This window comes from Haliotis rufescens, unplaced genomic scaffold, assembly GCF_023055435.1.
Source record: "Haliotis rufescens isolate VD_foot unplaced genomic scaffold, xgHalRufe1.0.p SCAF_5, whole genome shotgun sequence".
In the NCBI taxonomy this organism is placed as follows: Eukaryota; Metazoa; Mollusca; class Gastropoda; order Lepetellida; family Haliotidae; genus Haliotis; species Haliotis rufescens.
Genome location: NW_025964223.1, coordinates 60,021,956 through 60,049,333, shown reverse-complemented (window position 1 = coordinate 60,049,333; position 27,378 = coordinate 60,021,956). Strand labels below are relative to the sequence as shown.

Here is a 27,378-nt window from a genome sequence, read left to right as displayed (position 1 = left end):
ATTAAACAATGAGATCCATACGAATATGACAAAAGACATTCATAATTCATAATTATATCTGCCAAATAGATGACAAAATGCCAAATACACATTCATCAAGATTATGAAAATAACATTGCTCAGAGACAATTCTAAATATAAGGGATCGTGAAAACATGTCCCTACCCGCCATCCATCAGTGTTGAGCCTGGACTTGACGAGGTGGGGCTCCGGAATGTAAGGGTTCCAGTAGATGCTCAAGTCCTCCAGCCTCAGCAACTGCAACAAATAATTACAAAACACTTCATATGGCTTACCATGATATTACATAGGCAGTCACCATACAAGGATATATAACCTCACCATATGCCAGTCAAAATGTCCTTGTGCAGCGTGTTGGCGGTGGTATAACTTCACCATAACCATCAACCACCCACCCACCTTGTGTAGCCTGCAGCGTTAGAAATTGGCACTAATCCTGTAGTCCTTGCCAAACTGACCAATAGTTAAGGTATCATAAGGACTAGTAGAACTTGCTATTTTTAAGGGTTTTGCTCTTCGTAATCATTATGACGACTAGTAGAATAAAAATGTTAGTTTCTACTGCTGTTGGAGGCGGTATTACTTCACTTTATCTCACACCCAACAACCTTGTGCTGCGTGTTGGAGGTAGTATAACTTCACCACATCTCACACCCACCCACCTTGTGCAGCATGTTGGAGGTGGTATAACTTCACATCTCACACCCTACCACCTTGTGCAGCGTGTTGGAGGAGGTATAACCTCACCATATCTCACAGCCACCTTGTGCAGCATGTTCGAGGTGGTATAACTTCACCATATCTCACACCCACCCACCTTGTGCAGCATGTTGGAGGTCGTATAACTTCACCATATCTCACACCCACCCAACTTGTGCAGCAGGTTGGAGGTGGCATAACTTCACCACATCTCACACCCACCTTGTGCAGCATGTTCGAGGTGGCATAACTTCACCACATCTCACACCCACCTTGTGCAGCATGTTCGAGGTGGCATAACTTCACCACATCTCACACCCACGCACCTTGTGCAGCATGTTGGAGGAGGTATAACCTCACCATATCTCACACCCACCCACATGGTGCAGCATGTTTGAGGTGGTATAACTTCACTATATCTCACACCCACCAACCTTGTGCAGGATGTTGGAGGTGATATAACTTCACCATGTCTCACACCCACCCACCTTGTGCAGCATGTTGGAGGTGGTATAACTTCACCATATCTCACACCCACCCACCTTGTGCAGCATGTTGGAGGTGGTATAACTTCACTATATCTCACACCCACCCATCTTGTGCAGCATGTTGGAGGTGGTATAACTTCACCATATCTCACACCCACCCACCTTGTGCAGCATGTTCGAGGTGGTGTCTCCCTTCAGGGGCTCCCACCTGGCATCGGTGGACTGCATGGCAATCTGCTTAAGCATCAATCCGCAGGCAAATGGATGATCCACATTGGTAACTGTGTCTTCATACCGAATGTGGATGTTACGTACTGAAACCTAAAACAGATCTGATACTTCTTACTACCTGTATGATAGGTGGAAAGGGGTTCACTTCACATCATCATATATACATGGACTTGTATGGTCATTTATCTATATATGTATGTATATACATACTACATATACTACTCAAAAGAAGTTAAGGACCACCCGATTCTTTCATATTAATATACATTATCTGTCATGTCAGACTTCGAAATATGAGTGAGTAAGTGAGTATGGTATTACTCCACTTTTAGCAATATTCCAGCAATATCACGGGGTACACTAGAAATGAGCTTCACACAATGTACCATGTGGGGAATTGAACCTTGGTCTTCAGCGGGGCGAGCAAACGCTTTAACCACTAGGCTACCCCACCGCCCCACTTCAAAATATGAAAAAGTCATTACTGATATTCATTCATGATAAGCAAAGACATATGTACCTGGATCCTGCTCACAAAGTGTGTGGCCAGTTTTTCATAGAAACCTGGTTCTTCCTCTGTCTTCTCCACTGTAACAAACAACAACTTATCAAGATAATACTCAGGCTCTAGATTTTTGAAACGATCTTAGCTTCGATTAATCTTAACAACTTTTGTTCAAAGATAAGATATCTTACGTTTAAGATAAGATACATTTTCGAAACTATCTTAAATATGTCGCAGATCATTAACAGTTACGATACCTCTCGTAACTCTGACAGAGAACTCATTTGTGTTAGAGATTGAGAAAGCGGAGTGTTTCCCATGGCGTCACAGGGATTACCCAGAAGCTGACAATAACAACATGGAGAAGTGACACGGAATTCATGATCACATTGCCAGGTCACATTGTTTGACACACAATTATTTGAGTGACATTCCATACAATCCTACATATGTCCTACATGTAGACGTTTTGTTGTTATGATAAAAGATGCTACCCGAACACAAATAGTATTAATGTCCCATGCATAGGCATTTTTCAAACCCAATAAATGTTTTAATCAATAAGTGTAGTGTTACCACACTATAGCTGTTAGAAATGAAATAATGTGCAAAGAAATACTTCGCTATTTTCCCTTCAAATGGTCCTCTTGTGGCATGGAACTTCATGTCAACACATGTTGTACAAAGTCAAGGACGCAAGTAAGGGACGTTATTCCAAATGACAATGACGAGACCTTTGATCGAACAGCAGGCATTTAAGATGCGTGTTCAAGTCTGATGTTATGTGATGCATACGGGATCAGTTTGACAATACCACTTGCTTTTTGTGTTCATGTCAAGTCAAGTTTATAGAGGAAACACCAACATTATACCTGGAAACACTCAAAACAAAAGTGTTCAGGAAGCAGCGCACCCACGTGCGAGTTGTAATGACAATGTCCAATATATCACACGAATAAACACAGGACTCAAATACAATATCAAGCTATTTGTATTTAGATGATAATGTAATCATTTCTTTTTATCTATCAAGATCAATAATTATTTTCCAAATTTGAAAGTGACAATAATTTTCGTTCACAAAGGGAGATAATTTATTCATTGTCAAGTTATATTGTCTCAGGGACACGCCTCAAATTGAAAATACATATAATCTTGTCCTTTTCTATCCTTTTAAATTAAGTAGAGCTAAGAAACTGATTTGTCTGATTTATTTTAAATCTAGCTGAGGAGCAAAATAACTACATTGTTAATGTGTGAAATCTATTCTGAACAAAGTTCGATGACGTTTGGCTTGTCTGAGGGTCATTTTGCTTAGGGTCATTTACTAGTATTTGGGCGTGACCTTACCCTTAACAATGATTTTATTGTCTGAATGGTCTCATGTATCTATATTTTATTTAACATAAAACAGGAAATGTACACTTACAAAACATTTATTTGGTTAAAATCGGTCCATTGAATACAAAATTCAAAGATTATTGTGATGAAAATGTCTACTTTACATTGATCAGTACATTTCATTCAATTAACTTTTTCTGCAATTTTGGTCCAACACCATTTTAGATGTAAAAACTGATGAGAAACGATTATGGTTTTGCACTTCATCACATATGTAGATTGATGTAATTTTGCAAAATGCGAAAATAAAGACAAACGCATTGACATGCAATCCAGAAAATATAACAGCGGAACTCTGCGCTTTATGATAACTGTAGCATTGAGCAAGGTCTCGCTGGGCGAATAAGAAGGGAAACTACTCTCAAGATTAACTGCCCCTGAGTTATCAATAAGGCCATGGACATTACTATAGCCTGCCGACACCTTCCGTTTTAATACTTCCCAAATTATCGAAAAGGTATGTTGTTTCATACTTCTTCAGCATGGACTCGGATAGAAATATATTGTAAGCTATTGGCTCCATAGTTATGTGGATCGCTGTCGCCATTAAGGACATTTCTGACGTTGTCATGAGATACAGTGCCTGCAGTGTCATGAGATACAGTGTCTGCAGTGTCATGAGATACAGTGCCTGCAGTCATGAGATACAGTGCCTTCAGTGTCATGAGATACAGCGTCTTCAGTGTCATGAGATACAGTGTCTGCATTCATGAGATACATCGGCCTCAGTGTCATGAGATAGTGTCTGCAGTCATGAGATACAGTGCCTTCAGTGTCATGAGATAGTGTTAAATTTTAAATGGCAAGATTCTGATGTGAAAGATGTAGAGGAACATTTGTCGTGCTTGTCACTAGTTTTGTAAGTGACAAAAACCTATTAGTTATTGACACACATTGCAGTTCTAACCCTGTTTAAACTTGAATAACTTTCTCAATATCTCTCTCTGCTACCAAGTTTCTTCTTATATTCAGCAGTGCAAACATACCAGGCTACTCAAATCTAATATTGTCTAGAAATAGGTATCTATATAGGCCAGATGTAAGTGCTGCTGAACAAGTATTTCATACCCTGCACGAGAACCATTCTGCCACATGTCAGTGCACATCAAACAGAGATAATAAGGTACACAATGAAATATTAAACCATGGACTCCACTGTTTACCAGTGCACCCATCACCACAGTCAGGTGCGACAGGCAGACACTCCAAGGTACTGTATAACCTTATTTGTAGCCACTAACACAAAGTGCAGGCTTTCAAATGGATGCACTCCCCTTCAATAAATGACTGTTCCCTCGGGGCAAAGTTGGAGCGGTCCTGTTACAGATATTGCACAAGATTGGTGTACATATGATAGGCTCATCTACAAGGCTGTATTAGGGTAACAGGTGCTTTTATTCAAGAGTCACCTCTACTGATACTCATACCAAACTGGGATAATAAAGTGAACACATAACATATGTCATCATAAACTATGGGGCACTGCTTGCCCTTTGCCTGTCTTACAGTCCATGAACCATATTATATTTCCTTCAGCCAATCCCTTACTGTAATGCTATAGCCCTAAATGAAGCAAGTCTAGATTTTCCACAGGATCCTGAAACATATTACTTTCCCTTCTGCCTAGCCCTTACTGTAAGTCTATAGTTGTAAATGAAGCAGGTTAAGATTTTCCACAGGTTTGGGTTCAGAAACTCCCATCTCACTGGGGCTCCTTTTCAATTTACTTTATTAGCCGTATTAAGCGCTATGTGCCAATAACCGCCCCCTGACCACCCCCGAGCTAGGCTATTTAAGCGCCCCCTACTAAGACCAGAAATGTACATGACAGTCTGAATTTTCTTGTGTAAATTGCAGATTATTTACAGAAAACAGCAGTGTAAAATGGGAATATAATTGACCTATAACTAATTTTTTCACTACTGCTCGATCTCTGACAACAAGTAAAACGTATTGTCTCAATAAGTGCCCCTCAATTTTCTAAGTGCCCGGGGTGCATATTATGGTGAATACAGGAAATGTGGGTGCCTGTTTCTATCCAACATATATGTTTTCTGGGACTTAGTGTTAGTCCGTACATGCCCTGCACCATCTCCTTGTCCTCCCACACAGGAGGACTTGTTACCATGGTTACACTATAATATCAATGATACTTAGTACTGGCTTCCATACTGTCAGCGCTAATTACAGTAAGTGTTGGCTTCCATTGTCTATTGTTAATCACCTATCACTAGTATCAGCGCCAATCATCTGTTGGCTTCCCTTGTTAGTTTCTACCCTTAGTTATTTTCCACCTTTTGTTATCTTATTAATTTTGTTGTCCTTACAGGTACATATAGATGCTCTCTGCCTTATGGCATTCATTCACCTGATGAAGGAGTAAGCATATACTCCGAAACGTTGTGTTCCTCATAATAAAGAACTTGACATCGATATATTAATTCTCTTCCTTATGTGTATCACTTCTAAATGCCTTTCAAAGACCTGAGAACAACACTGCTCCTATGTATTACCCACCAGACTTAATTTACACACTGATCAATATCAAAGCAGCATCTTCCAAGCTTCTGTATCATGTCTATGTAAGAATATTACAGATAACCCAACTCTACCTCTGTCGAAACCAACATATTAGCAGCGTTAGAAATTGGCACTAGTCTGTAGTCCTTGCCAAACTGCCCAATAGTTAAGGTATAAGGACTAGTAGAAATTTGCCCTTTTAAAGGGTTTTGCTATATGTTATCATAATAAGGACTAGTGGACTAAAAATGTTAGTTGCTGACACTGATTAGCTGTCATAATTCTAATCCCTCAAGAGTAGTAGTATATCATTAAGCAGGGGTATTCACCATAAGTTAAATCCAACCAGTCCACAGCTTATCTTGGACAAGTGGTCTCTTGTATCTTAACTAGATTCTAGACTGTGGATGTGTTTATTGATATCACGAAAAGTTTTAACATTAACATGATGAGGGAGGGTGTTGGTAATGAGGCAGGCAAGGATGAGTGAGGGATTGAGTTTGATTTTATGCCGCTTTTAGCAATATTTCAGCAATATCACGGCGGGAGACACCAGAAATGGGCTTCACCCATGTGGGGAATCGAACCTGGGTCTTCGCAGTGACGAGCGAACGCTTTAATCACTAGGCTACCCGACCGCCCCTCAGGCAGGGATGAAAATCAAATAGTTAATTCATCATGGTCTTATCACTGTGCCGATACAAGATCCTGCTACTTCCTGTTCTTCCTCTCACACAACAGCAGTCAACACAGCAATCAAGGAGATCCAGGCTTTTTAGCCAAATACCATTTTTATCTCCTCAAGAGTTTGTCATTTTTTAAATTTTCAAGTGTAGCATGGTATTTCCTTGTCGCTTCACATTGTCGTAACAGACGGAAACACTGACGTCAATAACATGCTAATTCAGGTTTGTTATAATCTTCCGAGTCCTGAGATGCCACTGAGAGATGGCACATATTTATCTTGAACGGCTTATTAGTTACGAATCAGTGAGTGAGTTAATATTGGTTTACTTCATTGTCAGCAATATTCCAGAGATAAATATATTCCACAAACATATGAAAATAACTAGGTCTTGATCAGCCAAACTAGTGGTTGACAGCATGAGTGACAACAACGCTGGGAGTTGTTAGACAGTGAATAACATCATGCTATCCCTGGTCATGTTCGAGGAATCTGTAACAGGTTGCACAAAAAAAACTGTAAAGTTATCTCATACTTTTCAGATTGCATGCAAAGGGTAATCGTTTATATCTAAAATATTTATTCCAATAAAGAGAAACTATTCACCTATCACTGAACTTAACACCATTTATTTTCGGCCTAACAGAATCAGCATGTGCTGCCACTTCGTACACTGATGGCAATTAATGGCAGGTCTCCTTCGGTGACGACCTAAGTGACTGTATATTGATCAGCGGAGAAATCGGAGCTTGTCTAAATACATGGAAAGAAGATGGTGAAGAGCGGAAACAGTCTGCAGCGTTGTTTTCTCCACGGCAAAACCGCACTCCCCGAGCTAAGTGACGCGGAAATGTGGCTACAGTAAGGACTTAAATAAAGCACTCAATATACAACATCACAAAAAACGCTTTTGTATTTGAAGATATTTTCTCCCCTGGAAAAAGAAATCTATTGATCAGATTTAATATATTGAAAAATATGGGATGTTTTCCTGATATTTTCATACAGGATGACATCTTTACAGAAAACATAATATTGTTTCATTCATGAAAGGTCTAACATTTTTTAAATATGTATTGATAAGTCAAGCTACATGTAACCAAATAATTACATTTCTTTCTATAATCAAAATCTGCTTTTAGAGAAACAAAATTAAGCAACATTCAATACGCTAGCTAACATGTGCAATTCATAAATTTGAAAAGAATTTTTTTCCACAAGAAATTGAATAATAACGACAATCTCCGTAGGTGAATGTTATTGGTGCAACTGTATCAGAGAGGTAGCCAGGCATGGAGGGTTGGTCTATACGCGGTCGCTGCTGTCTTGTATACATTGTCCGTGCAGCGCGACACAATGGAACTCCTGTGTACAGCTATTGATGAAGAACAGGCTGCAATAATGACAAGAGTGCGAGACAATGGTGGACAAGAATTCACACGGTACTGAAGTTTAATGTCATAGTGCACTGACAACACAGTACTTCTGTTCTGGGATTCTTATTGAAATTGACATTATGTGCCAAAAGTGATGTTATTGATTATATTCCATTCATAATGTAATAGTGTGTAGCCACAGAGTGATCACCAGCATATACAAGGTGTTTATTATAACACATGTAACACAGGTTAGTAATAATAGGTTTAGTTTTATTACCCTCAGGGTTAGAAGTAACTGAGCTCATAAAACTTGTATGTGCACTTGGGCAAATATCACTTCACACACACAACAGTGTATTTGTAGCGGCCATAAAATTTTCGAGTCCCGTGATGGGATTCGAAGCACAGACCTTCTGATCAGTGGTCGGACGCCTAGTCCACATGACCAAAGAGGTTAACCCCTTCAGCAAGCTGACAAGGTAAGGATGTCATCTGTGGAATGACTCCACGCCCTGCTACATACTTCCTCATCAACAGAAGGCACGTCCCGGGCCGCATAGTAGGGTACTGAGGCTTATTTTGCTCAAATTTAATATGAACATGCTCAGCCCCACGTTGGGCGCCAATGTAGCGGCCATAAAATTTCCGAGTCCTGTGATGGGATTTGAACCACAGACCTTCTGATCAGAGGTCAGATGCCTTGTCCACATGACCAAAGAGGTTAACCCCGTCAGCAAGCTGATGAGTTAAGGATGTCATCTGTGGGATGACTCCACGCCCTGCTACATATTGTTTACTTCATCTGGCGACATTTTTGACGTCTTTCAAATCTTATTGTGATGTAAGGTTAGAATGTTGTCACAATAAAATGACTTCTTTGCTGAAGATTGTTGATGTCATTCAACAATTGTAGTTTTCTAAGATGGTGGTCGTGATGAGTGCATTTTTCTAGAGAGGAGCTCAAAAAGTATGTAAGACATAATGGGTAATAAAGAAATTATTACACTCACATGTGTGTGTCATATTCACTCTCGCTCGGGAAATACAAGAATTCTGACACTTGTTTCGTAAAATCAGTATGATGCACATGCGAGTGCAATAATCTCCATATAATAGTTCTTCAAAATCAAGTATGAGTATCCCAGGAGTGATATGGTATTCCTTAAATCTTTATGATATTCTATCTCAATCCATATGTTTAAAAGATTTTCATTACGATTTAAATCGTTAGTTATACAAGGTCATGCTATAACAGGTGTATTGTAAGGAGATTGAGCTTCATCCATTGGCTGTAACATCATCACCTCATCATTCTCATCAGGTTTTTCATTGGTTAATGCATGGATAACAAGATAGGTCCCAGCAACCTATGCTTGTCATAAGTGGCGAATTGCCCTGGGGAATTCTGGGTAAGAATATCAGTGCCCAGTAACCTATGCTTGTCATAAGAGGCACGACCAGTGCGTATTCTGGGTAGGAATATAGGTTGCAAGAAGCGACAACCCATGAGGACTCCAGGTAAGAATATAGGTCCCCAGCATCTTTGATGCTTGTCGTACAAGGCAACGACCTGTAGAGGTTCTAGGTGAGAATAAAGCAACATTGATGCTTGTCATACAAGGCAACGACCTGTAGAGGTTCTAGGCAAGAATAAAGCAACATTGATGCTTGTCGTACAAGGCAACGACCTATAGAGGTTCTAGGTAAGAGTAAAGCAACCTTGATGCTTGTCATGCAAGGCAACGACCTATAGAGATTCTAGGTAAGAATATTGATCCCCAGCAACCTATGCTTGTCATAAGAGGCACGACCAGTGCGTATTCTGGGTAGGAATATAGGTTGCAAGAAGCGACGACCCATGAGGACTCCAGGTAAGAATATAGGTCCCCAGCATCTTTGATACTTGTCGTACAAGGCAACGACCTGTAGAGGTTCTAGGCAAGAATAAAGCAACCTTGATGCTTGTCATACAAGGCAACAACCTATAGAGATTCTAGGTAAGAATATTGATCCCCAGCAACCTATGCTTGTCGTACAAGGCAACGACTCAAGCTTGTCGTAAGATGCAAAGACCCAGGAGGATTCTGGGTAAGAATATACCGGTAGGTTCCCAGCAAAACATGCTACTCTTCAGAGGCATTGAACCAGGGGGATTCCAGGTAAGAATACTGGTTCCCAGCAACCTATGCTTGTTGTACAAGGTGATGACCTGTGGGAATTCTGGGTAAGAACATAGGTCCCAAGCTACCATAATACGCTTGTTTGAGAGGCTATCAACCCATGGGAATTCTGGGTAAGAATATACGTCCCAAGCAACATATGCCTGTCTTTATGGAATGATTGAGGCAATGAGTGTAGTGTCTGATTGAGTGACCTGGGCTTAATGTCGCTTTCAACAGTATTCATACATATCACATCATGTCAGCTTGATGGAGGAGAAAAGGTGATGCTGGTCACTTTTGTGAAACACAAGACCCTCATCGGTAGAACACATGATCTTTTCAAAAGTTACTCACTCTGCAAAAAGAACCCAGTTTTCAACAGAGTTGTAATCAGGGGTCCAGAAACGGTCATATGCGCCAGACAAGTCCAATTGGGAATCTCAAATGTCCGGTTTAAAATATTGCTTTCCGGACAGTTAAATTTTTCGGTCCAGACATTTTTAAAAACAAACTGGGTCCAAATAATTGTTGAGCGTTATCGTATCCCTTCAGCGAATTCAGGTGAATAAACAGGTATAACAAACTTGGTCAATAAAAGTATGAAATTTGATATGAAACATCACTAGACATGATGATTTACCATTTAAAATGTATTTCCTGCTCTCCAAGTCATTGTTTTATATGCAGAGATTAAGATTACCGTCTGTATTTTATCGTAAACTAAGCTGGAAATAGCAGTCAGCTGTGCACACGTTTCCTCCCAATCTACTGGTGATTCAGTTGAAACGTACCCAATGATACAACTTCAAAGAATTTTGATGCAATGGTCGGAAGAAATTGTATCTGAAATTATTATTTTATCAGGAATAATATATTCCAATATCATGTTATTTTAGTTGCAGTTTCCGCCATATAAACTTAAAATTATACGAACCATAAGCAAAGCACTTTGGTACAGATGGTATGCAGGATATTTTTAGACGTACGGAACGATTTTGACCAGTAGGGACTTCCCGTGCTACATGTATTTTGATTGCGAAAACGTTATGTTGACATTTAATAGTCAAACTGCCACAAAAGTGACTTTTATCGAGTCATGGTACGGCATTTACGATATGTGTAACCATTCTCTTGCAACTAAAGTTTGTTTCAAGGCCCCAATAGCAGTAATCTGACCATGGTTGCTGTAAATAACGGTGAGTTGTGCGATCTACCAATCACTTCACATACAATTTCGCCGAAACTATTGTAAACATTATTAAACATATTGAATGAAATTTTGAATATAATTAATAAAATATATTGCAAACATTAGTCCAGATAAACAATGAACTTGTGATGTGTGTGAAAAGTTGTACTAAAATATGCTATTTGAAGGGGGCGTGGTCTACATGCAAATGTCTGATTGGGATTTTAAATTTTCCGGACCCCTGGTTGTAATATTATTTAATAAAAAGGTAAGATGTTCAAATTGTTTTCTAGGTACGTGACTTGAGGAGAGATGCAACGTTCCTTCCTGTCAGAATTCTGTGTAAACTCAGATCCAGGGACAGGTCCTTGGAACATCCACTGGGAGGCCGTTTTATCTGGCACAGTGATATCACAATTCAATTATTCAGTTCTTCAACAACAGAAGGACAATAACTGCCTAAAAATAGCACTAGACGATGTGGTGATAAGCTCAACTATATAAATCCTGCAGGATCTGCCATGTGTGATAAATACAACATGATGGAAGCATTATACAACTGCTGGTAAAGAATGTCAAGCCAACACTTAATGCAACAATTACATGTCAAATAAGAGATAATACCTTGGGGAGATCAAACAAAATGTCACGTAGTGCCTCCATGGTGATTGAATATGTCAATATGTGAAGTAAACCTGTTTATAGGAAATAGCCGCAGCGGAGACACAATTACACCAAGAGCTGTCTGAGTAGCCAATGGGGCATGTGAGAAACGTGTGAGAACAGTCCTTGACGAGGTCTGTCTGATGCTGTCGTTGAGCAGCTCCTGGTGCGAATAAAGTGAGACTGTTTCTAACTGAGGTCTGTCTGTCACCATCAGAGAGCAGCTCCTTAGATTAGAACAGAATGAGAAACGTTCTAACTGAGGTCTGTCTGTCCTCATCAATGAGCAGCTTGCGGTGAAAATAAAGAGAGAACAGTTCTAACTGAAGTCTGTCTGTCACCATCCGAGAGCAGCTCCTTAGATTAGAACAGAATGAGAAACGTTCTAACTGAGGTCTGTCTGTCCTCATCAATGAGCAGCTTGCGGTGAAAATAAAGAGAGAACAGTTCTAACTGAGGTCTGTCTGTCACTATCAGAGAGCAGCTCCTTAGATTAGAACAGAATGAGAAACGTTCTAACTGAGGTCTGTCTGTCCTCATCAATGAGCAGCTTGCGGTGAAAATAAAGAGAGAACAGTTCTAACTGAAGTCTGTCTGTCACTATCAGAGAGCAGCTCCTTAGATTAGAACAGAATGAGAAACGTTCTAACTGAGGTCTGTCTGTCCTCATCAATGAGCAGCTTGCGGTGAAAATAAAGAGAGAACAGTTCTAACTGAAGTCTGTCTGTCACTATCAGAGAGCAGCTCCTTAGATTAGAACAGAATGAGAAACGTTCTAACTGAGGTCTGTCTGTCCTCATCAATGAGCAGCTTGCGGTGAAAATAAAGAGAGAACAGTTCTAACTGAAGTCTGTCTGTCACTATCAGAGAGCAGCTCCTTAGATTAGAACAGAATGAGAACAGTTCTAACTGAAGTCTGTCTGTCACCATCAGAGAGCATCTCCTTAGAACAGAATGAGAAACATTCTAACTGAGGTCTGTCACCTTCAGTGTGCAGCTCCTTACTGAGGTCTGTCCTTAATGAGGTCTGTCCAAACTGAGGTCTGTTCTAACTGAGGTCAGTCGTAACTTAGGCCTGTTCTAACTGAGATCTGGCCTGAAGTTTATCTTAACTGATGTCTGTTCTAACTGAGGTCTGTTCTAACTGAGGTCTGTCTCACCTCCAGTGAGCAGCTCATGGTGAGAAAGCAATGAGACATTTTTTAATAAGGTTCGTCAATGTCAGTAACACATTCACATTTTAATTCTTTCTAAATCTATCATGCTCAGTAGTTGTGACATTTTTTATTTCAATGGTGGTCTTAATCACAACCCAACTGCTCTGTCCTTCAAATATGCTTAACAAACATGACAGAGAACAAAGTTCAATGACTGCCGGAAGCAATAACAAGTCCCTTAATGGAAGACAGCTTCATGAGGCAGAAGGCAAACATTGGGCTGATGAAGCAGATGATGGCTTTCTGCTCTGATGACACCCGGCAGTGTAGAGTAGATTACCGGCCAGCATTCACAAATCAGTCCAGGGTGAACTGTTCTCATGGACACTTGTGTACATCATGATTACTGCACTCGTTGTGTGTGTGTGTGTGTGTGTGTGTGTGTGTGTGTGTGTGTGTGTGTGTGTGTGTGTGTGTGTGTGTGTGTGTGTGTGTGCGTGTGCGCGCGTAGAAATGTTTGTGTGTGTGTGTGTGTGTGCCTGCGTGCATGCGTGTGTCCGTGTCTGTGTCAGGCTTAGAAATTGGCACTAGTCCTATAGTCCTTGCCAAACTGCCCAATAGTTAAGGTATCTTAAGGACTAGTAAAAATTTACCCTTTAGTGTGTGTGTGTGTGCATTGTGTGTGTCTTGTGTGAGTATGTGTTGTGTGCATACCTACTAATGCCAGTTTTATAGTGCTATACCATGCCGTAGCAGAACATGAACACCTCATTCAAAATTCAGGCAGATGCTCTATCCACTAGATCATGGAGGCAGTCCTTGTGGTATTGCAGCTCATTAACATATTTTGTCATTATTAGGAGCATTGTGGCACATCCCAGTACTGTCAGCAATGCATTGTTAAATTGAGCACAATTTCAGGTGCTTGTACTCATCCTGCTACAACTACATCAATCACTTACTAGGAATACACCAGTTATCGCATAATGAATACGTTTTGCGGCAGGATAAAGCCAGTGGATGAAAACAGTATCAGTTGGGGTCATTTACAGATAAATATGCAAATATAAAAGGTCTGGTAACTATAACTTTCAGTGTTTACAAACAAAGATGGCATCCCCCTTGTCTATGGACCAGGGGCCTGGGAAAATTGTTATCAATAGTCCCATAAAAAATATAGTATAATCTGTGTCTAAAAGGAGCATAGTTGTACCAGCTTGGGGTCTTTTTCAAATTAAAAAAAGTTGGATTTGCCGGAAATTTGACCTTGTATTATTTTATACCTGTGTGGGATATCCCATTTCGTAATCCCACTACAACAGGCCAGATAGATTCTAAACAATTTCATAGGCTAATAATTACTCGAGTAGGTGGACAGATGGATTTTAGTGAAAGGTGATCAGTGACAAAGTCTTTTTACCTATATGGTAGTTAATGTACTTTCTAAAAGACAAATTTTGATTGGAACTATATTGTCAGACTGACTGATCACTGACATTGGTATCTCAGTTAGCTGGCACTATACACCCACACAGACACAAACACAGACACATATGCATGTACATCACTACGTAAGTGCAATAATCTTGAATCCAACCCCATTTCATCTCACCTCACCGAGAGGCCAATTAATGTGTGATTTACTGATCAGTGTTTCGCATGTCTACACTTTCTACCAATTACAAAAACTGGACTACATGGAATCATTACACTGACAAGAGGACGATAGTGCTGTTCACCAATATGTCAAACTGATTGGAGTGGATCGCCTCAGGATTTAGATGATTCAGTTTCTTCGAGAACCTGATCTGTCAAGAGTAAGCAGGCAGCATTACTACAAAGACCAGGCAGGAGGACCCAGCAATGTCTTATGAAGAAAGTGCCTCTGACGAGGAAATACTATCCAATCCTCATTAAGTCTCTATTGAACTAGCGATTCAATCTGGATCCAGAAACAATGTCACCATTACTTACTGCTTACCCTGTAGAAGCCTGATTATTGATCTGCAGTGCCATGCAGTTTAGGGGGAAGGTGGGGTGGGGGAGGGTAGGAGGGGAGGAGCTCTTTGGGCAACCTGACTCCAACTCCCTTGCAGTTGGGGCCAGATGGGTCGCAGAATGGGGTGGGTGGGAGCTGTCATGGGGAACCTGACTCCATCTTCCTTGCAGTTGGGGGTGGGTGGATCGCAGAATGGGGTGGGTCGGAGCTAATCATGGGCAGCCTGACTCCATCTTCCTTGCAGTTGGGGGTGGGTGGATCGCAGAATGGGGTGGGTCGGAGCTGTCATGGGCAGCCTGCCTCCATCTCCCTTGCAGTTGGGGGTGGATGGATCGCAGAATGGGGTGGGTGGTAGCTGTCATGGGCAGCCTGACTCCATCTCCCTTGCAGTTGGGGAACAGTGGGTCGCAGAATGGGGTGGGTGGTAGCTGTCATGGAAAACCTGACTCCATCTCCCTTGAAGTTGGGGGGCGGTTGGTCGCAGAATGAGGGTGGTTGGGAGCTGTCATGGGAAACCTAACTCCATCTCCCATCACAGCAAGTGCAGACCTGTCAACCCTCCCGCATTTTGCGGGAGACTCCCGCAATTTGATGAAATCTCCCAGTCTCCCGCAAGATGGACTATTTCTCCCGCAAAACAGAATTTTTCATTATTTAAAAAATTCGCCTCCATTGTCCCGTGAGTAAAAACAATGAACGGGAAGTTTGCGTCCCGATCTGTCCGGTAGGCTCCCGGATTAGCGACCCTTATCACAGCCACCCGCAGGGGGACCCAGATGGGCCTTTGTCCAGTAATCAACTGGTAATTAAATTCATATGGTGAACGATTGAACAATGTAAACTGTTAAGAAAACTCGGATAGTCCTAACAGGTGCCTGAAGGGTTGAACTTGAAATGAAAAATCAGCCAAGTATTCATCACTTCATGAAATGAACTGTTGTCTTCATGTTCTTAGCGTGTTTATTCTTCCATAGTTTAAGAACGTAGATACATATGGCCAGTCCAGTTATACATAACTTTATTGGTTATCAGATTTGTCAGAAACTTTGTTAAAACATCAACATACCTCAAAGTTACGTCATTGAACTCTTGGAAATGAAAACAAAATATGTCCTGCAAGCGCCGTCTTCAGAAACAACACTATGCGTGATTGGTTGATTCGGTAGTCGAAATAACAATGAGTTACACGATCAGGCTTCCTCACAGCTAGGATTTCAAAGTCAAAGTTTAAAGTGAAACTTATAAATTTCCTTTTGACTGACATCGTGACTTGTGTGCACAGAAAATATCAAAACAGAACTTTATCAAATTTCGCGAGAATGTATCATGTGATTATTTTACACGATTTGATTGGCTAATAGTTTGCTTGCGTCCCAGATCTGCAATCTAATTTGCATACAACAGTACTAGTCAACCAATGAGATTAATACACATCAAGGTCAGAAAGGTCAACAACGACAACGAGACTCATTTCATTCATAAATTGTAGTAAAACGTAATAGTACTTCCAAATATGGCATACATTTCTTGGAATGGAATAACGTGAACATTTCTAGGAAATTTAAGGAGCGAAGTAATGGGACTGTCAACAGACTACCGCAGACAGAAAAAAACCAGTATATCTTATTGAAATTAAGGGCGATGATGTTGCGTCAGGATAAATGCATTTGATATTTCTTTGGCGAATTTTGTAACCAACATCGCGCCAAATACTCAGAAAACCTGCATCGTAACGAAGCCTGACAACTGGTCGGATTGAACACGTCGTCAACTGGTCAAGCTACCGATTGTGAAATTTCAATATCTGTTTGCGTTTATCTGAGATGATCTTTGAACGAAAGTTATATGGGTAGATTGTGCTGGGTTTATTTTTGGAGGAGGAAAATGCAAACGGAAATTAAGCAAGCTGTACGTATAAGAAACTTATTGATTATTTATTGTTTCAAAATATTTGGTTTTCTTTGTAACATTATTAAAAATAAAAGTTGGAAATTATCTTATCTTCACTATCTTAAAAATCTCCCCCTTTGGAGTCAAATCTCCCCCATTTTGAAGTCAAATCTCCCACATTGTCATGATGAGGGGTTGACAGGTCTGCAAGTGACCAGGTTGGCCACAGAGTGAAGAAGTAGGATACTGTAAGCCAAAAAGTCTCGTTCCTATCTCAACTCATGGTATACAGTTCACAGCATGAGGAGTTTCATGTGTCTTTGGCAGGATGTATGCGATATAGAAGCTAATTGGGCAGATAGTACCACAAAAAGAAACTCATTACATGCTAGGGAAACATGCGCTGTGAAGGAGTGGGTGTTATGTCATTGCTGCTGAGTTACACAGAGAGAGGTGAGCTCACAAGGGAGCTTACTGAGGATGATGTGCTGTGAAGAAGATTGTGTCATGAACAACCTTAACTTCATCTCATGTCAACCTGTAATGATCCGGGGTAGAATAGGTCTTCAGCAACCCATGCTGGCGACTATGCTTGTCGTAAGAGGCGACCAACGGGATGGGGTGCTCAGGCTCGCTGACTTGGTTGATGCATGTCATTGATCCCAATTGCGTGGATCGATGCTCATGATATTAATCACTGGATTATCTGGTCCAGACTCGAATGTTTACAGACCACCATCATATTGCTGGAATATTGCTGAGTGCAGCGTTAAACAACAAACCAACCAACAAACCAAATCATCATGTCACATCATCACTACTGATGGAGAAATCTTGTGTTATGGAAGGAGTGCTGTGAGAAATTATGAATCCAACACTGATGAGCACAACCATACAACTCAGTATTTCATGTCACTGCAACCTTGTGAACAAGACAGAGGATATTGACCTGGCCATGCCTTTCTCCAAAAGCTAGGACCATCACATCAGCGGACACTGACATACGAGGCCCGTCAGCATTTGGCCTTAATTACTCAGATTACACAAGCCTTTTGCAAGAAAAATAGCAGCCGTCTGCAAGACTTTGAATGACTTCTCTGAGAGGTTTTTTGTTGTTTAACGACAATCAACACTATTTAAGCTATATGACGGCGGTTTGTAAATAATCGAGTCTGGACCAGACAATTTAGTGATTGACACCATGAGCATCGATCTACACAACGCAAGGTGGATATATTGACATGTATCAACCAAGTCAGCAAGCCTGACCACCTGATCCCGTTAGTCGCCTCTTACGACAAGCATAGTTGCGTTTTAGGGGATTGTGATGGATCACAACAGGGATATCCCTAATTGAAAACACTTACATACAAAGAATGAATCACAGAATACTGCCTAACAAATCATTAGCAATTTATCAGATACTCACAGCAAGAAATAGTTCAAATAAAATTAGGTATGAGAGATCAATATTGTTTTTAACACTGAATCATTTCTATATGAAGTATTTCCAGATTTTTCACTATGTTTGTTTGTTTGTTGTTTAACACCGCTCTCAGCAATATTCCAGATATATGACGGCAGTCTGTAAATAATCGAGTCTGGACCAGACAATCCAGTGATTGACATCATGAGCATCTATCCATGCAATTGGGATCGATGACATACATCAACCAAGTCAAAGAGCCTGACCATCCGATCCTGTTAGTCACCTCTTATGACAAGCATAGTCACCTTTTACGGCAAGCATGGGTAATTTTTACTATGATATAACAACCGAACTTGGACCGAACAATAAAATGACTATAAAGAAGTTGACATGAGCCAATCAGATTGCAACTTTCTCAAGCTTTTCTGCACAAGTTACAAACTGGCAATTTTCATTCCACACTACGCTTTGAAAAATATAAATTCAAAATTTGAAAAACAAACTAACAAAAATTCTGGAATGTCTAATAGATGACTGAAATTGTATGGCAGTACTTCCCAGGGGCTAAGAAAAGTCTTATCCATTTCAAATGTTTATCTCATTGAACCAGGAGATAGATGAATATTTTGAAGAAATCATTGGTATTAACCATTTTGAGGTTTTATGATTAGAGAACACATTCCGACTGTCACTCTCCTGATCTGGTAAGCTACACTCATATTGGTCGGATGAATGGTCTTTCTGACGTGAACCATAATGGGATGTCCTCAGATCTTTGTTTTTTAGGTAGCGAGAACTAAGACTTGATTTAAATGAGATAGATAAGTGCACAAACGCCAAGCCCTGAAAGCACCCTGTACATTTATCCAAGTCCTCCCAGTGAACTAGCAGTGATATCATCATGTGGCTGATCTGATCATCGTCAACTCCATGTTCTCAACGTTCACTGAACGTCCCTTGCCACCTCCAACAAATAACTACTCCTTCATCACAGCTTAGACAGCACTAAATGCCGACAGCAAGATTCCAAATTAAGATAATTTCCATCCCCGTCTTGTGGGACTTTGATTGGTCTACCCTAAGTGATTGCTCTTTTAACATCACACAGGCAAGGCCTCTTGGACATTCCTCAGCTACACAAAACATGGCCCGGTGATGAACCAAAGAGTCCTTGCCAGACTACAGGGTTCAACAGGAAGCCTGAAGACATGGCTACAGAATCAATAGGACCTACACTACACATCCACACCATCCAATCATACCAAAACTCATTAACAGCCATGCATGTCATTACAGGATGGAAATAAGTTCTCACTGCCCTGAGCTTCTACATTTCCAAGTTTGTGCGATATGATAAACAGATACGAGATAAGTAAGGATAAGAATTTATGGCTGGTTCTAACAGCGTTAACAAGCAATCACTTGCTTGATAACGCTGTTAGAACCAACACCGAAACGTCGCTCTTAATTGTAATAAAGAAGTTTCTCAGCCATAAATTCTTATCCTTACTTAGTACTCCAACTTCTAAATGCCTATCAAAGAAGATACGAGAAAGTAGTGATTTATTGAGACCTGCTCTAGTCTGCAGCAAATTTCCGTAAAAATTCCCGAAATAAGAAGTTCCAATTACATATTTATACATTACTGTATATTTATTACTAATACCATCGTGTTGTAGAGGTGACTTGTATTTCGCAGATAGCATTCTTGTTTGTTTGTTCTTTAACGCCGCACTCAGCAATATTCCAGCAATATGACTGCGGTCTGTAAATAATCCAGTCTGGACCAGACAATCAACTGATTGACATCAATTGGGATAGATGACATGCATGCATCAACCAAGTCAGCGAGCCTGACCACCCGATCCCGTTCGTCGCCTCTTACGACAAGCCTAGTCGCCTTTTACGGAAAGCATGGGTTGCTGAAGATCTATTATACCCCGGATTTATAAGGGTCTCGCTGATAACAGGGCCAATAAATAAGAAGAGGCTTTCATGTTAAGTTTTACATTAATGCAGCGAATGTATTGTTAATCTACAATGTTAAAAGGGATCTAAACTTAAGAAGATAATAACTAATAAAAATCCAAATAATTCTTCTTTCCCAATTTGCTTGCCAAGGGCACTTATAATCCTCACCACTTCAAATAGAAACACAAAATATCATGGTGATTAAATAACAAAGATTGCTGCATCTGTGCTAATACTCTTAAAGTGAACCATATTATTAAATGGTTTAAATTTAATCTAAACTGCTGTACAAATTAAACGCTGTCCACTATGTCTTGAATTGTTTTGTTTCGACTCTAAAGCATTAAACACAAGATTGAAACAATGTTGACCTAACACAAAATCTGTTATCTATAGGCAGATGATTACTGCTGGATAAAAAAACCAATAGGTTTTGAATGATTTTTCTCACTCTAAACCAACACTATGTGGGTCAGAACAAAGACCAGCATCTACAAATTAAGGGCACAACAAAGACAAAGAATCGTTGGTTATGTGATTAGTATTAAATATTCATCCTTCAACCTACAAACATGACCAGTAGATTCCAATAGATGTCACAGGAAGTCGGTTACAATCAATAACACTTGGCAACATGTAACCAAGGTGACATGTTTAATACCACATTCTGTATGCCATTAGTAAACATGTGAATTCAGAAATAGAATCAGAAATACAACAGTATTGTAAGCATGTCAGTCCCGCAAAAAACAGTATAAGGTAAACATGTAAAATGGAACATAAAACATGTGAAATACTGCAAATATATGTGAAACAGGACTGCTAAAAAATGTGAAACCTCATTGTAATAAGGTTAAACGGTACTGTCAATGTTTTTGCCAGGACTGTAAGCATGAACGTTCAGGCTGAGTGAGTGAGTGAGTGAGTTTGGTTTTACGCCGCTTTTAGCAATATTCCAGCAATATCACGACGGGGGACACCAGAAATGGGCTTCACACATTGTACCCATGTCGGGAATCGAACTCGGGTCTTCGGCGTGACGAGCGAACGCTTTAACCACTAGGCTACCCGACCGCCCCCGTTCAGGCTGAGACAAGAGAATAATTCATGACAGTTGAGGTGACCCAGTGCAACTTCACTGTCAGGAGATGAGAAGAGACGCTTTCTTACCGACTTCATCAAGAGCAGATTTCTCCAGAGCCTCAAGCTTTTGACGCTTGATGGCATTCTGCAGAAGGCGTTCCCGCGCAGGGTCATACTGTCGGTCAGCGACGGGGCCAGCGAGGATGTACACATCCTCCAGAAACAGGTGGATATTGGAGGAGAACAAACTTGTCCAGGGGATGTCTAGCTTCAGGTGACCTGGAGGAAAATATCAACATGAACTTTCAAACTTTCAGTCAGGTGAGCTAAAACTGGGAGATGTCTAGCTTCAGGTTACCTGGAGCAAAATATCAACATGAACTTCAAACTTTCAGTCAGGTGAGCTAAAACTGAGGGATGTCTAGCTTTAGGTGACATGGCACACAAATATCAACATGAACTTTCAAACTTTCAGTCAGGTGAGCTAAAACTGAGGAATGTCTAGCTTCAGGTGACCTGGCACACAAATATCAACAAGAACCCTTAAACACATGTTAAACTTTCAGTCAAGTGAGCTAAAAACAAAGGAAGTCTAGCTTCAGGTGACCTGGAAGACAAATACCGGTACTATATACCGGTACTATAGCAAACATTAACTTCCGAATTGAGTTGTTTTTTTATCAGCCCACCAGAATCCCCGTTTAACACTATGGAGAAAACGAGCATTGTTAAATTTTAACATCTCACTACTCAACACAGCTAGTTCCATGAATTCAAACATTTATTGCTGTTGTTGACACATGTTGAAAGATAACTGACAAAACTACATCGAGATATACCATATTCCACATGACAAGCACCCGGGTGGGGGAAAGCTTACAGAAAACATAGATATTGAGTTGAAACTAAAACCTTTTCGATAATAGTTAAAAGGCAATTACATACACCTTCTACTTACTAAAGTTTGTTTCAAGGTCCCACTAGCAGTAATCTGACCGTGGTTGCTGTTAATAACGGTGAGTTGTGAGATCTTCCGATCGCTTCACACACGATTTCTCGGAAATTAATAAAAACAATATTAAAAGGTATTTTGAATAAAAATCAACGAAATAAGTTACAAACATATGTCCAGATATACAATAAACACTTTTTATAACCAGACAGTGTAATTATTTGACATTGTTGACACTGTATTTCCGGTGTTTCATGCTCATGGTAATGTCTTTGCATTGGGGAAAAAAACCCCCATCAAAACTCATTATGGCGTGTTTAATGCGCACCCCCTTCTACACAGCTGTGTTTTTTTGGGAAAAAGTGTGCACTATACTCAAGAAAATACGGTAGCAGTTTTCTGTAAAACAAACTCTGTAATATACACAAGCAAATTTGGTCATATAAATCATTTTCGGTCTCAGTAGGGGACGATCAGAAGTTGACCAGGCAGTGCTTATTGGAGCAGAGTACTCAATACATGAGAATACGGTATGTCAAATGCAGCCTGAACATAACCCAAAATATTACATATCGTGTACAACACTTCCTGCAATACTTAAATAATGTCATTAGCGTTATTGCAAACCTGGCTCATAATCAATACAAACTTCAGGAAGAAAATCTATTCACTTCATTTTCACTCTTGTTTGATTCTGTTCAAAAGAGAACATAAAAAATAGGATCTTGTAAGTCAAGCTAAGCATGTGGAGGACCATCATTTATTCATATTAGCAGGTGCTTGTTCTCTGTAGCAAACAAGTGTGTAAGTGCCAGATAAAGATTTCTTTGTGCCAATGACGAAAGTAACACTAAGCCTACTCATAAACAAGCTCCTCACAGTGACAGCACGTTTTGGAGCTCTCCATACTAAATAATCACTGCCATCATTCAATGCTCCCCACTGTGATAGGTGGCCACAATCATGCATTGGAGTGGAACTCGCAACCGCCTGACAGTTAAGTTGACAAACAAGTCATGACAGTCATGATGCCAAATACTCTTGACATCAGCTTAATTGTTTTCTTCATTGAATTTCTTTTTCATTTCAACTATCATGTAATTAGCATAGTAAGAATGTAGGGGGAAGTAGGGTGATTTTCAATTCGTCTGCAATCTCAAACCAATCTAATCAAACAAAGCAAACGTTTCCAACCAAAAAATTCATCTTAGAAATCCTCTCATTCGTAAACCATTTCAAAATTCCTAGCATGGCATTCCCAAAGACATAAACAAAATTATAATCGTTACTTCATTTGAGGTTAGAGGGCAAATTTAAAAATTCTTGGGAAGGACGCTTCCACACTGACGTCAGGATGTTACCGAGAGTGTAATAAAGGAGTCACATGCTGGGAAGGAGCTTGATTCATAGGGTGAGACAGTACTATTATCCAAACAACTGTACACATGACACACTGATACCCTGACAACAAAACACATCACAGGTGCTGAACATCAACTAAATCAAACCAAAAGACATGATTTATTGATCTTCATTCGAGTATTTCCATTTACGGATTATTCTTTATTGCTGAAAGGCTCCCCTCGGGTATTAAGGGTTACATACCTTCTGAAGGTCATGAAACACCATTGATGTCGCCAAGTGATCCAAAGATAGTCATCTCATTCCCAACCATCAACCACTGAAGATTACGTAGTGATATTTGATGGCAAATACATCTATTAATTACTATGTTCTGATCTGTTGCATTGATTTTATACCTAGTTCCGTAAAACAGTCAATCTGTTGTGATGGGGACTGTTGGCTATTATCAGATTGGGGGGGGGGAGTCTCATGCAAGTAGCAGATGCACTAATGCTATGCACATGCCTCACACTTCTAACTCCTGATTGGCTGGTTGTCCTAAGCAAGGAATAATATTCCTTGTTATTTAACACCATATTCGGTATCAGAGATGTTTACAGAGCCAAAAATGCAATTTCAGAGAATTTCAGAGAATTACATTACACTTTGAGCTGGTATGACTGACCAGAGACCATGAATAGTTTTTTCAACATAGCTGCTCATGAACAAGCATGTGAAGCTTTAGCTTCACTGGTCCAGTGGTTTCTGAAGAGTAGATGTTTACAACACTCACGTCCCAATCAATAGACACCCCCAACACACTAACGTTCTCATCCATCCCTACTCTAACCCAATCATATCTCCATCCATCTCTAACCCCCCCCCCCCCCCCACCCCTCCCCACACACACACACACACACACTCACATTCCCATCCATCTCTATCTTACTCACATTCCCATCCATCTCTAGCCCCACCCCACTCATATCCCCATCCATCTCTACACCCCCCCACATACCACTCACATTCCAATCCATGTCTACCCCACTCATATCTCCATCCATCTCTACCCCAATCATATTCTATCCATATCTACCTCATTCATATCCCTATCCATCTTTACCTCACTCATATCCCCATCCATCTCTACCTCACTCACATCCCCATCCATCGCTACCTCATTCATATCCCCATCCATCTCTACCTCATTCATATCCCCATCCATCTCTACCTCACTCATATCCCCATCCATCGCTACCTCATTCATATCCCCATCCATCTCTACCCTAATCATATCCCCATCCATCTCTACCCTAATCATATCCCCATCCATCTCTACCTCACGCACATCTCCATCCATCTCTACCTCACTCATATCCCCATCCATCTCTACCTCACTCATATCCCCATCCATCTCTACCCTAATCATATCCCCATCCATCTCTACCTCACTCATATCCCCAACCATCTCTACCCTAATCATATCCCCATCCATCGCTACCTCATTCATATCCCCATCCATCTCTACCCTAATCATATCCCCATCCATCTCTACCCTAATCATATCCCCATCCATCTCTACCTCATTCATATCTCCATCCATACCTCACTCATATCCCTATCCATCTATACCCTAATCATATCCCCATCCATCTCTACCTCACTCATATCCCCATCCATCTATACCCTAATCATATCCCCATCCATCTCTACCTCGATCATATCCCCATCCATCGCTACCTCATTCATATCCCCATCCATCTCTACCCTAATCATATCCCCATCCATCTTTACCCTAATCATATCCCCATCCATCTCTACCTCACGCACATCTCCATCCATCTCTACCTCATTCATATCTCCATCCATACCTCACTCATATCCCTATCCATCTATACCTCATTCATATCCCCATCCATCTCTACCTCATTCATATCCCCATCCATCTCTACCTCACTCATTTCCCATCCATGGCTACCTCATTCATATCTCCATCCATCTATACCCTAATCATATCCCCATCCATCTCTACCCTAATCATATCCCCATCCATCTCTACCTCATGCACATCTCCATCCATCTCTACCTCACTCATATCCCCATCCATCTCTACCTCACTCATATCCCCATCCATCTCTACCTCATTCACATCCCCATCCATCTCTACCTCACTCACATTCCCATCCATCTGTGCCCCACCCCATTCACATTCCCAACCATTGCTTCCCCACACCACTCACATTTCCAACCATCCCAACCCCAGCCTACTCGCATCCCATCCATCCCCTCCCCTCCCCACCCCACTCATGCTCATGATATCAATCACCGGATTGTCTGGTCCAAACTTGATTATTTACAGACTGCCATCATATAGCTGGAATATTGCTGAGTACCAAACAACCCCACTCACATCCCATCCACCCCACTCACATTCCCAACCATCCCTACCCCACCCCACTTACATTCTCATCCATCCCCACTCACATCCCATAACCACCCCTCCCCCACCACACTCACATCCCATCCACCCCTCCCCATCCCACTTACATTCTCATCCATCCCCACTCACATTCCCATCCATCCCCACCCCATAAACCCCCCTGCCCATGCTATCGCTACAGTAATGTTCAGATGCCATTATTACAATGGGTCCTTCACACACGGGAAATATAGCGTCATTATATTGATGAAACAAAGCAGTATTAACATGATTAATGTGATGCCACCCACACAGTGAACATTTCTTATGTTCATAGCTGAAGCTTAAGTGATATTTCAATGTTTGGCATTTACAGTGAAACACAATTAAATACTTTCATCTCCATGATAGCTTAATGTTAAATCTACTTACTCTCTTGGACCTATTACACAGCTGAGCACAAAGAGAATTGAATCTAATACAAGATGGTTGATTGCTGCAAGCACACTTCTGGCAGGGGAACACATTTAGTGAAAATGTGTTACTCTAACATAGACTGATGATGCTCTCGATGCAACTTGATGCAGCGCGATGCAGGTCAATGTATCCTTTGTGATTACAACAAAGACTGGACAATTCTGTCTTTGCATATGAATCTATAGGTAAATTGTAATCCTGCCTGCAGTTTTACTGTGGCCATACTGTACTTTGGGGGAAAAACGTCCAACCAATCTCTACAATATCAATCTGTGGCATTTTAGAAGCTCCAGTATCAATGAAGACACAAGTATCACTTTTGCCTAATAAAGGTACCAGTATTTGTAATGAAACATTGCATTGAAAGAAGAAAGCAGCTCAAATGTCTATGTCAACTATGTCGTCATTGCTTAGGCACTGGTCAAGGATAACATTCTGATTGGCAAGAACTGCCACTGTTGCTTCTACTGCTACAGCTGCCCACAGTTGATGTTGCTACTATTGCTACTGCTGCCCAAAGTTGATGTTGCTACTATTGCTACTGCTGCCCACAGTTGATGTTGCTACTATTGCTACTGCTGCCCAAAGTTGATGTTGCTACTATTGCTGCTGCTGCCCAAAGTTGATGTTGCAACTATTGCTACTGCTGCCCAAAGTTTATGCTGCTACTATTGCCACTGCTGCCAAAAGTTGCTGCTACTGCTACCAAAAGGT

General features: G+C 40.7%; 1 protein-coding gene across 4 annotated transcripts in view; it reads right to left on the bottom strand.

The window, feature by feature from the left end:
- Nucleotides 1–27,378, bottom strand: part of LOC124140364 (vacuolar protein sorting-associated protein 13A-like) — a 154,670-nt gene that overhangs the window by 102,400 nt on the left and 24,892 nt on the right. For all 4 annotated transcript variants that reach the window (XM_048384082.1, XM_048384084.1, XM_048384083.1 and 1 more), the window contains exons 5-8: nucleotides 21,560–21,751; nucleotides 1,960–2,027; nucleotides 1,371–1,529; nucleotides 166–258 (exon numbers count right to left, since the gene is read on the bottom strand). In XM_048384082.1, the coding sequence (XP_048240039.1) occupies nucleotides 166–258; nucleotides 1,371–1,529; nucleotides 1,960–2,027; nucleotides 21,560–21,751 (512 nt within the window). The remainder of the gene's footprint in view (nucleotides 1–165; nucleotides 259–1,370; nucleotides 1,530–1,959; nucleotides 2,028–21,559; nucleotides 21,752–27,378) is intronic.